Source organism: Megachile rotundata, chromosome 3, assembly GCF_050947335.1.
Source record: "Megachile rotundata isolate GNS110a chromosome 3, iyMegRotu1, whole genome shotgun sequence".
Classification (NCBI taxonomy): Eukaryota; Metazoa; Arthropoda; class Insecta; order Hymenoptera; family Megachilidae; genus Megachile; species Megachile rotundata.
In genome coordinates this window covers 21,842,809-21,857,909 of record NC_134985.1, presented here as the reverse complement: position 1 = coordinate 21,857,909, position 15,101 = coordinate 21,842,809, and the positions used below count along the sequence as shown (strand labels likewise).

The window sequence follows — 15,101 nt, the reverse complement described above, 5'->3', positions numbered from 1 at the left end:
GTTTCTTGACAGTTCAGGTTATTACAGCAACAGTTTCCCTGTATAATTTATTTATTTATTCACCAATTATTGTTGATTTTTGTTGTTTAACACAGATAAACGCACGCAAAACAATGTATTTATCCATAATTATTTAAATGTATGGCATATTTTTTTCTGTAAACCAGTATTTCAAATTATGCTTCGAAATTTGGTGCACAGTCACTCTATAGGTAACTTCTCTCTCTATGTACGCGTCATGCAATATTTATAGCCGATGATTATTACCGTTCATTTAAATGCGAAATAACTACTTTTCCGAGTTGCGATGTTCAATTTTTTTGAACAGTTTCGTTGTAAACAAGATAATTAACGTTTCTCTATTCAAACAGAATACGATATTTAACTTTCCAGCTGTTCATTTATATATTTAATTCTTGATTTCCGGTCGAATAAATAAAAATCTATCGATTCAAGCTTTGGTAAAATTTATTCGGAAGTTGTTTTGAACTCGATTTGATTATGCAGAAAAATTCAAAGTTCAACATGTCAATTTTTACAATTTTTTCCATAAAATCACTGCTTTTGCTACGTTCAAAATAAATAAAATGTTTTTTAATAGTTATGCTTACATCTGCATCACCGATGTAAATTGTGCGTAATGGGACAATTATTCGCTATCGAGAACGTGTAATGATAATACACAGAGTGGGCGGATGAGGTCATACATACAATAAATTTAACCACCAGACATTACATACTACAGTTTTCCTACATGTCTAAAATTTCTCGTGTTCCAAACGAAACGTACAGTAAATGAAAATTCACCTTTCCCTTTGTAACTGTATATGTTACAAATAACAAAAAAAAAGTCTTGAAACACAAGATGATGTAGGAAATTTAAGCAACTATTTGTAGAAGCAATTTACTTGTATTTTTCTATACTAAATTATTATATTAAAAAGACTAATTTCACAAAGAGAAATTAGACTCAACGGATCACATATTCATCAAAACATTCTTACAACACAACGTCCACATTCTTTCAAATGATAATTCCTAATCGTTTTTTATTCTATAGACATACATTAAAGTTTGCTACAGTCAACGCGTTTTTTTTTTCTTCGCTACCTCACACATTTGTCGATCTTAATTTACGCGCTATCAAACTAAAGTAATAACTAACGATTATCTTTTTTTGTTAATATGTACACGTGTATCAGTAAGTCGATCATATATAATACAGCTTTCCTTTTGCATTCTTGCTGTTAGCGGCCTCTAGCAATAATATTTTGATGCGTTTAATCTACACCTCAACGGTTGCTTTCCTTCCTTTCTTCCTAATTCAACAACCTTTCTTCACGAGCCAATCGTATTCGAAGCAAGTGTCAGCGATGATTTCGCAAAGAATGACCTCGAAAAACGTCATCTTTAACTGTTCGAACATCGTCATTGTAACGTGCATTATAGATTTTCGAAATCGGAGAAACCTTCGACTGAAAACAGTATCATATTATACACACTGTGTGAGTAACTGGAACAAATTTCATCGCTATATATATGTTTACGTATCCAGTATAAAAAAAAGGCAACACAATAACGTTAACGACTTGCATTCCCAAATCTCTTCTCTTCAACTTCTTACAAGAAAATAGAAACCACAGTCGACTTTTATATACTAATTCGAGAACGTTCTGTGTATTAACATATAAATTAATATAGGGGTGATGGATGAGGTAACGCAACACAAAAGAGGTGAACGTAGTTACTTCGTGTGACGTGGTGATCAATAATTCTCGTTTCAATCGCGTAGCTTTATTTAGCTGTTCGCGTATGATGTCAATGCATCCTACCGTAGCCTAAGCTCGGTGATTTATTGTACAAAACAGTAAATACCGAAGTAATGGAATTTATGCGAGAACCATATCCATGTTCTTTATGGAATGGATTATATATCGGTCCATCTGTTCGAAATGCTATACTTGCAGGGAACAGACGCTACGGACTTAGAGCCGTGTTAAACAGAAACAAAAACTTCAAGACCATTTTCTTAAGATGTAATCATTAATTTGTCTCTTTCGTTTTTGCCTATAGCTGCTACATGATCAGGTTTTTCGCCTCGTGCGTAACGTTCCCACATTTTCTCGTACAGCATCTCCATGCCCCACGCGTATAATTTGCAGCTAAACAAAGGACTTTCGGAACGCGCTTTCCATACTTTGGCTCGTGTTGCTTTCAAACTGAAAAAAAAAAACATACGAGGATTAATAACATGTACATTTGACATGGTACATTACAGTAATAGGCTGCTCCAACTTTGCGGACGTAATTGCCTATCACTGATGTATAATAGGTAGGTATTGCGGGAGACTTACTATTCCCTATCCGTTCCCAAACGAATGGCAATATCCTGATATTCTTGTCGCGTTCGTGCTATCAATTCGGGACATCCCAACGTGTTCAATTGACTAGCAGCAACGCGAGACGCTAATGTTTCACCTGGAAGAGTTACTACTGGAGTTCCGGTCCACAAAACATCCATGCTTGTAGTATGTCCATTGCAAAGTGGTGTATCTAGGCACACGTCCGCTAATTGTCCCCGTCTGACGTGTTCTTCTTTGGCAGCAACGTTACTGAACAAAATTCTACCAGGAGCTAAACCTAATTGTTGAGCGGTTGCTTGTAAATTTGGTTCACCAACAGCTGGGAAGCGCAGCAACCACAGTACTGAGTTTGGCACGTGTTTTAGAATCTGAAATGTGTTACGCTCGTTACAGATATGAACATGTTTTGAAAGAATTCATTGGACAACAGAAAATATAATAAACTTACATGTGCCCACATATGAAGCGTGAGCGGATCAATCTTATACAACTGATTGAAGTTGCAGTAAACTACTGCATCTTCCGGCAAACCATACTGTTGCCTTGTCGTGATCACAATATTTTGAGGCACTTCTTCACCTGTGGCTGTTTTGTTGTTCACTTGCGTCGTGGCCATCCCGTTTTGGACTACAACACCATTCACAGACATTTGGCACTGTCCAGAAGCAATCATCGTTTCTATAGCAGTAGTGGTCGATAATTCGGCAACTTTCAACGAAATCTCCACAGGCTTATTTTTAGCATCAGGCACAACTACTTCGCGAATTTCCTTCACACAAGTGTTCTCGATCATTGGCGAAAGATCGGTGGCATTTATAACGGCTACATTATCCGCTACTTTGCCTTTTGTGTTTAATTTGTCTGTTAAAATGAGACGTTCCTTAAGATGCGGGAACATTTGTCTGGAAAAAGGAGTACATTAATGTAAAATAAATGCAAGTATACCAATATGATCGTATCGAAAAATATAAATTTCAGACTTACTTGTGATCTCCTATGAAATAAGTATGAGGCATGTAAGCAAGCTTTTCGCTGTACTGACTAGCAAGTTCTAGTGGTGATGTAACTTCATCTGTGATTAAGTAATCCATGAAACTAGCTCCGGATGTTCCTGGATATCCAAGCCACATCACCTGAATGGGCGCAGGTCGCAAGGCAAATATTTCGTTTCTGGCACCCTTTGTATAACCGTTCATGTTAACTAAAATATGTATTCCATCGGCATTGATACGATCGGCTGCTTTGCCGTTGCACGGAATTTGCGATAAATCGATAAAATGTTCAGCTTCCCTCGCGATCTTTGCTCGGAAAGTAGTTCCGTCGTCAGCACTGAGAGCGTAGCAGAAAATTTCAACGGTTTGTCTATTGTGAAGACCAGGAATCGACTGCATGAGATGACTAGTAGGATGATTTCCAAAGTCTGACGAAACGTATCCAATCCTCAAACGGTTACCAACTTCTCGTGGATATTTATACGGTTGTTTGTGCAACACATGAATCTTTTCGATGCACAAATTCGCGTGTCTAGCAGCGATAGCTTTCCTAAACTCATGAGACAATGGATAGAGCATGGAATGATGTGGATGTACGCTGGGTAATCTGTTCTTGTCCAGCTGTTCCGCAACGATCGAGACTAACTTCTTCATTCGGGCTTCGTAATCAGTCCAATCGCAAACGATTTGAAGGCAGTGCGCCAAATTGCAATACGCGTCCGGGAAATCAGGCTTTAACTTTAACGCGGTTCGGTACGACTGAATCGCCTCGGGTATATTTCCAGAATCTTTGTGAATCGAAGCTAAATTGGAATGAGCATCGGCGAAAGCGGGATTGATCTGTATAGCTCTCGTATAACACTGAAGAGCTCCTTGTATATCTTGCATCTCTTTTAGAGTATTGCCCATATTCGAGTAAGCATCGGCAAAAGTCGGTTGAATGCGAATTGCCTCTTTATAATGCATCAGTGCTTCGTTTAGCTTTCCTTGTTGTTGCAATACAGAAGCAAGATTGCTGTGAGCAGCAGCAAATTCAGGGAATACTTCGAGCGCTTTCAAATACAATCGAGTTGCTTCTTCGATATATCCTTGTTCGCGTTTTATGTTGGCCTATAATGAAAACGTTAATCGGTTCAAAAGAGAACATGAATATTAGACAACAGTACTTGTTGTACTTGGGATAATAAGTACCAGATTATTAAGGGAATCGGCATGTGACGGGCAGAGACGAAGAGCCGTATTATAGCAGTCTTCAGCTTCGACCACTTGGCCCTTTTCTTTGAGCGCGTTCGCCAAATTACAGTAGGCATCTGGGAAATTTGGTTGTAGTTCGATGGCACGGCGGTATGTATCAATTGCCAAATCAATAAGCCTACATAAAACATAAAGTTTCCAAATTCACTTTCGTTGAACAATCGTTTGTTTCAAATGACAAACAAACTTTCTACTACGTACCCTTGTTCATAGTAAACGCACGCCAAATTTCCATGAACGACTGCATTATTAGGACTAAGGTTCAATGCACGTAGATAGGCAGCTACAGCTCTGTTGCAAACAAAAAATTTACATATCATTAAAATTCAACGTCTACAAACGGGAAACATTGCATAGGTTATGTTTCTTAAACACCGAATAATAATCCACAAATTATATTTTCCTTTAACAAATAATATCTAAGAACTAAATTCAATTGAATTAATTTATAAAACACACGAAGTGAAGCAGTACGTATCCTGTGTGTCGAATATTTCTACTCTTTGTTTTCGAAGTGGCACCATTCAGTTGCTACACCACACCCGATGTATCGAACAAATTGAACACGTGCCACATCGATATATCATGACACGTCATGGAACACACCGGCACGAATACAAAAATCAGAGCGAAATTAACCTTTTCAAGCTATATTTAATCCAAGAGATGCATCCAGGAGTCGTCGATCGAGAGAGAGCTCGTTCTAACTGAACGCGTAACGAAGGTGCGATCGTAGTCGAGGGTGAAATCACCGTGTACACGACAACGCACTGGTAGTCCATTCCTTCTCCATTTCGATATATCTCGTTATTTCGATTTGTGTACTTTTAAAACATATTACAGTATCAGATATTTAAAATCGGTGAATTCTTGCAGAGAAGACTCGACTGTCAGCTATCCGCCGCGTAACTTGCCACGAGAACTACGTTTTTGGCGATAGCCGTTAAGGACTCGCACCCTCCCACGAGGGGCAAAGGGTCTCTCGTGGGGGTGGAGCGATTCCTGGAATCGATAGTTCTCGTCGAGTTTCTCCCGTTATTGTGCGTAACGACCAAGAGAGCTTGGATTCCGAACACGCGTAAACAACAAATACGGTCTACATTATGGAGGCAATTTTCAGCGTTGCCAAGTGATTCACCCTCGACAAATGCCTAATACAGGATGTCTGAATTATGTCTATTTTTGTAAACAACTAGACATCGAATATTTTCATATTTTTATCACTTTCGTCAGTTCGCTTTTATCCTCTGTTTAATAGGATGGGTAAGCAACATTAATTCGCGTTATAAAGTCTAGGAAAGTTTAGTTACAGTTACTCACATTTAAAAGAGTAACATTTTGCTATTCAAATTATTTAGAGAAGACTTTTTGCTAGTAGGAATTTATGTTATTGTGGTTTCTAGACGATTAAAATTGCACACACATAGTAGATTGCGAATAACCGCTGCGCAAAAGAAGGTTATTCGCGGGCGTCGCTCTGGAGAGGCAAAGGACGATGAACTTGAAAGGACGTCGTATGAATATCGATTCGATGTTTACACGTTGGCTCATGCGCCTTACTTCACGGATGTCTAAATATATTTATAAACGGAACGCGTGAAATTTTGTGATCTTAATTTATCAACTCGAAAAGAAAATACTTTCTTGTATTTTAAAGTCACTTGACAAAAAGATATTCAAGTGTGATCGAATTGAAAATGTATGACTCATGACTTCCCTTTAATGTTATGGCAGAAACATTCCAGGAATAACTTATAAAGCCAATTTTTTCTAGCACAGACTTTAAAACCGACGTCAATATTCAAGTTGAACGACGATTGATCAAACTGTGCATCCAAGATGAGAAAAGCCCACAAGAAAAATGACTACCGAATGTCGGGATTTGACCCGTGCCTCTCATATTTGTAGTCGGACGCTTAATTCACTAGACCAGTACAGACTTCTACGGTTCTTACTTCTAAGGTTGCTTTTATAGCATCAGAGAGCCGAAACTCTAACATAAAACAGCGATAATTTACTATGTTTGTAGGTGTTACAGTAAATTTGTTAATTCAGTAACTGTGCATTAATTCAATAAGTATGCAATTTGTATTAATATCTTAGAGTTTCGCATTTTTTTAATCCTTCGCAGTTCAATGTACAATAAAACATGGGCAGATTTTCTATTTATCATATTTACAAATGGTTTAATCTTTGAATTTAACTGTGGCAATCGATCCACCGTAAAAATGAATTATTTCACAATCGACAAACATAACCACCATTTGTTCGACAACAGCTACAGCCAGCTTTATCTTTATGGCATCGATAAAGCCTACAAAAGCTATTTACCGACTGCAAAAGATTGAAACTCCGTAGTTTAGTCAAGACAGGATCAAGACAGGAAGGAAGATCCGTTTAATCGTTTGCTCACCTATCGAAGATTCTGGCCTCCTTGAGCACGTTGCCAAGATTAATATACGCGTCCAAAAAGTTCGGATCCAAGGCGACGGCCTTTTCAAAATGATGGATCGCCAGCCATATTTCTCCCTGGGCGTTGAACACACAGCCAAGATTACTCCACGCGACTGCAAAGTCTGGACGCGTTTCGATCGCCTTCAGATAACAAGCCTATAGACAAACAATAGATTTAGAGATGCTCGCGTACTCTGATGGACGCGCCGCGCGCAATGCCCGACCTCTCCTCGCCGCGCCGCAGCTTTCACACACACTTCACCATCCTCGAAAACCTCGGAGAGAAAAAAATACTTGTTTCTTCACCACCCGTCCTCTCTGTCTCTCCTTCATTGCCACTTTCCTCGTTCTACATTCCCTTTTTCATAAAACTCACTATTTCACGCGAGCGAAGGCAATAATTTGCGTACATGTCATAAAGAACCGTCTTTCAGCAGCTATCAAGTCAAAGTGATAACAATATTCCCGTAAAAATAACAAAAATAAATAAAAAATAACGTATAACTAATCGAAATCTTAGAAACTAGGAGTATAGCACCGAACATGTATCTTAATTTTTGAAGTCAAGATTCTAGTTAGATGTTACAGCAATTGAGATGAAATTTTCACGGTGGATAGATTACGAGGGAAAATGAACGAACCAGAAACAGAGCGAACGAGGCTTATAATGTAAATTTATAATGTATTGAGGGGTGGCCGAGGATCTGACGTGAGACAAGGATAAAGGACTCAAAGGTGCGCGCTAGAAACGTCATCGTAGAGAATCAGCGATAAGGGCGCCTGATCCGGTGTCTATCGATTCTCCGGAATGCGTCCGGTGGACTCGACGACACACAGTACACCCTCCGCCGTAATATACTTCATGCGAGCATGTCACGTGGCCAATACACCTCGAAGAATCTCCATTCGTGGATGTGCTTAAACAAAATAGTTTATGCTGTTACTGATCACACGGTATATAATTTAAATTCAACTGTTTCCTTGAAAAAAGGTTAACTATTATACTAAAAATTCTCCATTATTTATGCGACGACGCTCCTAAGGGTGATACAGGGATGTGCATCGCGCGTGCCGAGAGGCGGGCTGCATTCTTATAAAAACAGAGTAAATATCCGTACCTAAACAATAAGTAAAAGGGCATTTACAGTCGGCCGATCTCTATGGGACACGGTAGAAAGAGATTGAAGGATGTGTAGCGGTGTTCGAGAAGAGGAAAAACCGGATAGGTTGAAACGGACAGAAACGAAGTTGGATGAACTTTAAACTTCCGTTTCGTTTTCGAAACGGAAACACGGTTTTACAATCGGCTCCTGAATTCCATGCGTATTTATGATCGGTCGTGATTATCTGTCGTAACCACAGATGTCTCTTCTCGGCCTTTTCGACTTAAAAAGATCCAACTTTCAATCTCGGTGGAACAGCGAATGGAAACCAGTCGGTCTGATGGAATATTCAGAGATCGGCCTTGGGAATTACTTTACCTGCAGAGTACCCTTCGGTAGGTTGACGGTAGGTACGGCTTGCAAGCTCTCATAATAAACTTAGACCGAGAGACAGTGTGTTACTGAATAACCAGATTCAGATTCACCCTTTGACGAAGGAACCCATGGTAACCGACCAATCACATTGCTCCGAGTTCCCCTCCTAGAGTTGATCATCCCATCCACAACAACAAGACAGCTGCGTTAATGTCTCTTCACTGATACTCTTCGCCTCAACTTTGTCTTTTACTTTTTGCAATTTCTTTTTTACTTTTACTTTTCAAATAGATCTTTAGAGGTACCTAAGACGTACGTGCCGCTGGAAGACACGCTTCGCTGAGCTCGTCAGCCACCACCGCGTTACTATCAGCAGTTCATTTTTAAAATGAAGAGTTCCCCGTAATTTCAACGTTATAGGAGAAACTGGGACAAAGTGAACCTATGGAAAAACTAGGGGAAATCCAGGCAGAGGTTTGGGAAAAGTTAGGAGTGAAATTTGAGAAAGTATAAGAAGGAAAAGCGAAGAAGCAGAAAAGTCTAAGGAAGGTCTCAGAAGTATATGTACAGAATATTCCACTTTGTCTCGGCTTCCCCTATATTACTATCAGCGAAATCGATTAATTTTGTAATAGTCATGTAAGTAGCAGCGTATTTCGAGAATTTAGAGAATACCATGTGGGTCGTGTTTTTTTCAACAATGAATATAATGTGAATTTCAAAGCTTTTCCTCCTAAAGTCGCGAATATTTTAACTCCTATGATGTCAGAATGCCGAAATGATAGTGTCTGCAAACGATAACATGCGTCGTTGGTGGCAAAACGTACTAAGCGAAAAGGAAAACGAACGAGGGATCTAGAAAGAGCTCAAGAATGGCAGGAAATTCAAAGGAAAGCTTTCCTCGATGCTACTGTAAGTTATGTCGACGAGTTCGCTTGTAAAAGATACAAAATACTCAGACATACGTAAACTAATGCAACATGGATTTTTGATAAACTGAAAGATCAGAAAATTTGTATCGTTTGCAAATATTCTCGTCGACTGTCGCCGCGCCGCGCTGCTGTGAAGCAGACCACTTGACTCGTATATTCTATTATCATTGGTAGTAGAAACTCTTAGGACATCAAAATATCCCGTGAGTTTCCAATAAAAAAAAATGTTTCTACTCTTACTCGCAAACATGATACCCACTAATTTACCCGTGTGAACGAATAATTCACGAAGCATCATCAATTATTTATTATTAGACTGTATGTAATAAGACAACTGCGTCAAGTGATCTCGCGCAATTACCACCTAACACACAAACTTGATTATTTTTAAAGTTGCAAAGAGTAATTGGAAAGAAAGGTCGCATTTGTCCAACGTATACGTATCGGATCAGTATACCTAAAGTAAATACACATTCAGAATGAGCTGAATCAAATGAGATGAGCTTAAGTACTACAATCGCGCGTTGCTGATCCTATTGTAGCTTTCTATACTAAGCAAAAAAAATGAACAGTACCTGGTTAATGTATCGAGAAAAGAAAAAAAAATATCATTGCTGTAATAGGACCGGCAAATTGTAGTTAAAATTTGCAATAACAACACCAGGGCACAGAAAAATACCAGTGTTGCCGGTAACGGTGTTATTGCAAAACGCGCAATGCCAAGAGGGATTTCCTACTGTTTCCAGCTAGTTTTAGATTAAAACTGTTGTGCTGCGTTTGATGTTTTAGAATTATGCTTCAGCATTTATATGCTCCGAGTAATTTCATAGAATCTTAGCATGTAATTACAGATTACGTAAGCATCGAACGCAGCAATTAGTTAAAAACACACGCGCACGATGAAGAAACTGCTATCAAAATTTTGATTTGAATTCGTGTCTTCTTACAAATCGACACGCAATCGATTTTAATAGCAGCTCATCGCACGCCGCGCAAACGTTTTTACCGCAAAGAGAAAAAGCTTTCCTTTTCAAGTATACGGATACTACTTATTCCTGGCTATTCTATGGAGCTGCTAACTAGTTCTCGTGACACATTATACGAAATGCATTTGTACTTTGTCAAAAATACCGTCAACGAAGCTTCAAAGCATTTGTTGACACCCTGTTGCTTGACTGCAGTACCAAATACATTCGAATATGTGCATTACACGTTACATTAATTTACAATGATACGCAATTGGCGGAAAAACCTACCTTGGCTTCGTCAAGTCTTGCTAAAGCTTTCAAAAGATTACCAAGATCGCTTCTCACGCAGTAAAGGTCCTATAACACACAAAAATATATGATATATATTTGTTATGTAACTACGGAATGAAAACCTTTCAAAAGTTTTCTGAAAACTCCTGTGTGAAGTATACGTAAATATGCTGTAACATAATCAGAAGCTGATGAAATAGAATTTGCTGTAAGAGCAATTAATAACAAAATGTATTCCTTACAGGGTTGTATTGTAAAGCAGTCACATATGCTTGAACTGCCTGTTCCATATCTCCTGCAGCTACTAATGCAGCTGCTAGATTGATGTAACCATCAATGAAATCAGGTTTCAATCTAACAGCATGTCGATAGTTTTCCAATGCTTCCTGTAGTTGTCCACGCTCCTTAAACACATTTCCTAGATTGCTATAAGCCTCTGCCAATAAGGGATTCTGTTTTATCGCTAAACTGCTGTAATGAGCGGATCTAAACATAAAGATAGAAATGTATTAATATTACATGTAAACTAAATTGATAATTGTACTTCTCAAAACTGATATTCAGTATTTACTTTTCAAGTCTTCTACATTGGAAATGAATTGAAGATAACAGCAATAATACTCCTGTATTATTTGTTTCTTGCCTCCAAAGTTGCATGCAATGCCGTTCTGCATTTTCATAATCCCCTGCTTGATATTCTCTGTGTGCAAGCTCTAATAGCCCTGAAAAATAAAAATTTCAATGTTGTTATACATGGTACAAAAAAAAACATTAAAAAATCATAGACAATAAACAAGTACATATTTATTAAGATAGAGGTGACTTTTCCTTTATGAATGCTTATACTTAATTTAATTAATAAAAATATTTCCGAAGATCTAAAAGACGTAAATTAAACGTATTTAAAATTTAAATGTAAACACATGTATTTTTCAAACTATCGATATAAGGGTTATCTCGTTTATCGCGGTATTTATGCGCATACATCCGCATATGATTTTTCAAAACATTTTGTACAAAAAATGCAAGTGTATACAAATACATAACCGATACAAACTTACGATATATTGCAGTCTTAATTTTAATGTTTTCGAACGCTGTGTATTACAATGTAATCTCTATAGAAGTTTACGCGGAAACAATATGCTTCCATGCCGGCTACAATATATCGATTTTTTTGTTATTCGGCTTGTCGTAAATAGGAGTGGAAGATATACATAGGTAAACAAAATAGAAAAATACGAACAATAAGAATCAAATGTAACGTTAATGGTCTGATTGTCGGCAATCGGAATTAGTTCCTTGCCCTGAGTATCCTGTGTAACAACCAGAAGACTCTGTCCATTTTGCCACTCGACGGTTCCATTACAAACGTCATCCGAACTATTGACCACGTTCCCAATTATGTTTGCTGAACTTTTCAAAACATTTTCTTTCTTCTCGGCCAGTCTTAGACTCATTTTGTTGGTGAATTTCTACCTAGCGTGTTACCCTATTCTTTCCGGTATCGTGCACACGCCGTTTCCACGCAATGAACTTCGATCAATTTCGAGACCTTTCGACGCACGAAAACTGGTATCTCAGTTTTTTTCTCTCGATAGCGTCTGCTGCTCGATTCTGAGTTACTTTTACTTTTCGAATTCGCTCTCCTAGGAGATGTACTATTTATAAATTGTATTTCTTGGTTAACGCGCACCGTATTGTAATACTTAAGAATTTTTCGATTCTGTACACACTATGCCTTCCGTACTTCTATATGAGTTACTGTCCGGCTAGGTTATCCCCATCAGATCGGAAAGCACGCTGATTGGTTGACTCAACCGCCATGGCGGACTCCTGCGTCGTTGAATACAGTGCGAAAGAAGGGGAGGGTGAGGAAGACACCCGGCTCAACAACGTCGATGTCATATTAGGAGCCTTGTATCGTTTACATTTTTGTTTTTTTAATATATTTATATAATGCTTTTAATGTGCTTGTCCATTTTTTATACAAATAACAAATAATTGCTTATAATAGAGTTAAAAATATCAAATGGCAGACTAATGCTTTAATTAGCTCAAAAATTTGGTACGTTACAAGGTGCAAGTACTTCGTTATACGTGACTGGGATAGCGACAAAGAAATCGCGTACATGATTCTCAATCTTACTCAATCGATGCTCTTAAAGTTACAATCTGTTGGTAAATTTTTATTACTAACTGTATCAAATACATGCATTTCGTTGTTACTTTTACAGATTAAAAGTAATGCAGACTGTTAAATATAAATAGTTGAGGAAAATTGGAAGTTTCGACGGTAATATAATTAAAATGAAACAGTACAAGAATTTAGAAAAGAACCACTGAACATTCGAAGGGACGCATCTACCCCCACTCCTTCCAAAGAGAACAGATGGAATAGGTACCAAGTGGAATATTCCATCGTCACTTTCATGAAATGGTGACTGAAGGGAGAGAGGGGAAAGAGTAGGTAGCTTTAGGGGAGAATAGGCTTGAAAAGGGGAGAAAACTATAGGTAAACAACGGTATAATACATTGTAACGCTCCTATTCCTACGAAATAAAGTATATTCTGTCCGTCGAAATATCTTAAAGACGTCAGTAAGCATCTGTGTGTCTTATACACACATATGTAAAAATTTAATATCTCTGAAAATCAATCTAACGCAATAAATTTTGAATATTTATTACAAATTTGTCATGTAAATTCTGTTTTTTTTATGCACGTGAATGCTATTTATATTTATTCAGTTCTACGTTATTCAACTGCGATACTGCATTACAGTAACTCAAATTACATACAAAAAAATAATATTTTCTAGTTATGACAATATCTTACATAAAATGTCAAATTTGGCAAAAAACTTAAACAAATCATAAATGTAATTAAACAGGCATTTATGGATGATTGTCATTTATTTATCTCAGTCTTCCATTAAAACTTATGCAAGATGTATATTTTTAGCGGCACGAATTAGAACATTTAAAAGAGGATATCTATAATTCTATCATTCCTATGATCGAACTTCATTAACGACAAATTATGAAATGAAACTGGTACGTAGGTAAAATCATTTTACTACGTACCAACTGTAGAAAGCTGTTGTATTTCGTTCATCTTCAAAATGACACTGGTGCCTGCGATTTGTTGATGATTCTGCTGCTGTTGCTGCTGTGGCTGCTGCTGAGCTTGCATGACGGTCACCATCAAAAACGATTGAACAAGAACTACGCGACAGTTATAATAATCGCGTATGAAATATGCTTCCAAATATCAATATCGGAGTTGAGAATCACGATGAACAGAATTCGAGCGTGATTCTACGTTTTCCGCAGTGCAGAAACAAAAACGGGTATGCGCGGCACTTATATCGGTATGCACTAGCGCAATCTTTCAGCGCGCGCCATCATGGATTTTCGAGCACTTTGCCTAACCGAGAATTAGTATTATAATATGTAAATTACACTAACGCGAAATTATACGATTATAATGTATGCTATCTTGAGAAATCGCGACGGAAGGTTCGGACACAGTGGCCGAATATCTGACAGTGTTCAAGTGGTAGCTCCTTGACGATGTGAAAACTTTAGCGTAACATGGACCACGTATACGTAACACGGGCCGACGCGAAAAACCAATCGATGAATGTATTCCTGGCTACAAACTTGGACCGTTCCTTGCGCGGGAAATACGTCATACTGTATACAGCCGATAATCGAATTCTACCATTCTCGGCTATTGTATTTCGTGAACCCTGTATTTTTATCACGGATATTCATAAAAATTATAGTATTAATTGATAACGAGCAACTGCGACACGTTTCGAAATCACAACAGCAAAAAATAATTTGGTACTTATATAAAATATTTGTAATATAAATTCAAGCTATAAATAATTAAATTGATAAAAATATTAGAAACGATATTTGATATCTTTTTCTAAATCTTTTCCGCTTATAATCCATGTATTCAGGGACGGAATAAACCCGGGTTCAGAACGTCTCTGGGATGTGGTATACGCTTTTCAAAGTTTTGTGGTTCATGAAAAATTGGTACCATATTTTTTAAACCCTACGTAGTGACATATGATATGTACACTTACAGAATTTATAAGCTTTTTGAGTTTGAAATATTTTAAGTTTTAAATGGTTCGAATTTGAAGCATTTTAAATTTGAAGTATTGTTAGTTGGGGGCGCCCCAGTTCATGAAAATTTGGATAAAGTATAAGTAATTTAGATAAATATATCTATTGTTATGTGTCAAATATTTTTATAAAAGAATCTATGGAAGTTGTGCTTTGTATTAAAATGTCAAGAAAAAATGAGTTTTCGAACAGAAATATGGCCACTCCTGAAAATCCTACACGAG

At 37.6% G+C, this 15,101-nt stretch overlaps 1 protein-coding gene across 2 annotated transcripts; it reads right to left on the bottom strand.

Moving 5' to 3' along the window:
* Positions 1 to 450: 450 nt before the first annotated feature.
* sxc (O-linked N-acetylglucosamine (GlcNAc) transferase sxc) lies at positions 451 to 14,394 on the bottom strand. Of its 2 annotated transcripts, none has more exons than XM_012297645.2 (11): positions 13,819 to 14,394; positions 11,304 to 11,454; positions 10,975 to 11,218; positions 10,730 to 10,798; positions 7,023 to 7,219; positions 4,811 to 4,900; positions 4,547 to 4,727; positions 3,348 to 4,465; positions 2,812 to 3,265; positions 2,355 to 2,731; positions 451 to 2,219 (listed from the first exon to the last, which is right to left on the bottom strand). In XM_012297645.2, the coding sequence occupies exons 1-11, from the start codon at positions 13,937 to 13,939 to the stop codon at positions 2,030 to 2,032; spliced, it is 3,192 nt and encodes a 1,063-aa protein (XP_012153035.1). In that variant the 5' UTR covers positions 13,940 to 14,394; the 3' UTR covers positions 451 to 2,029. The 2 variants fall into 2 exon arrangements, with proteins under 2 accessions (XP_012153035.1, XP_003708485.1); XM_003708437.3 differs by lacking the exon at positions 13,819 to 14,394 and adding an exon at positions 11,979 to 12,616.
* Positions 14,395 to 15,101: the final 707 nt, after the last annotated feature.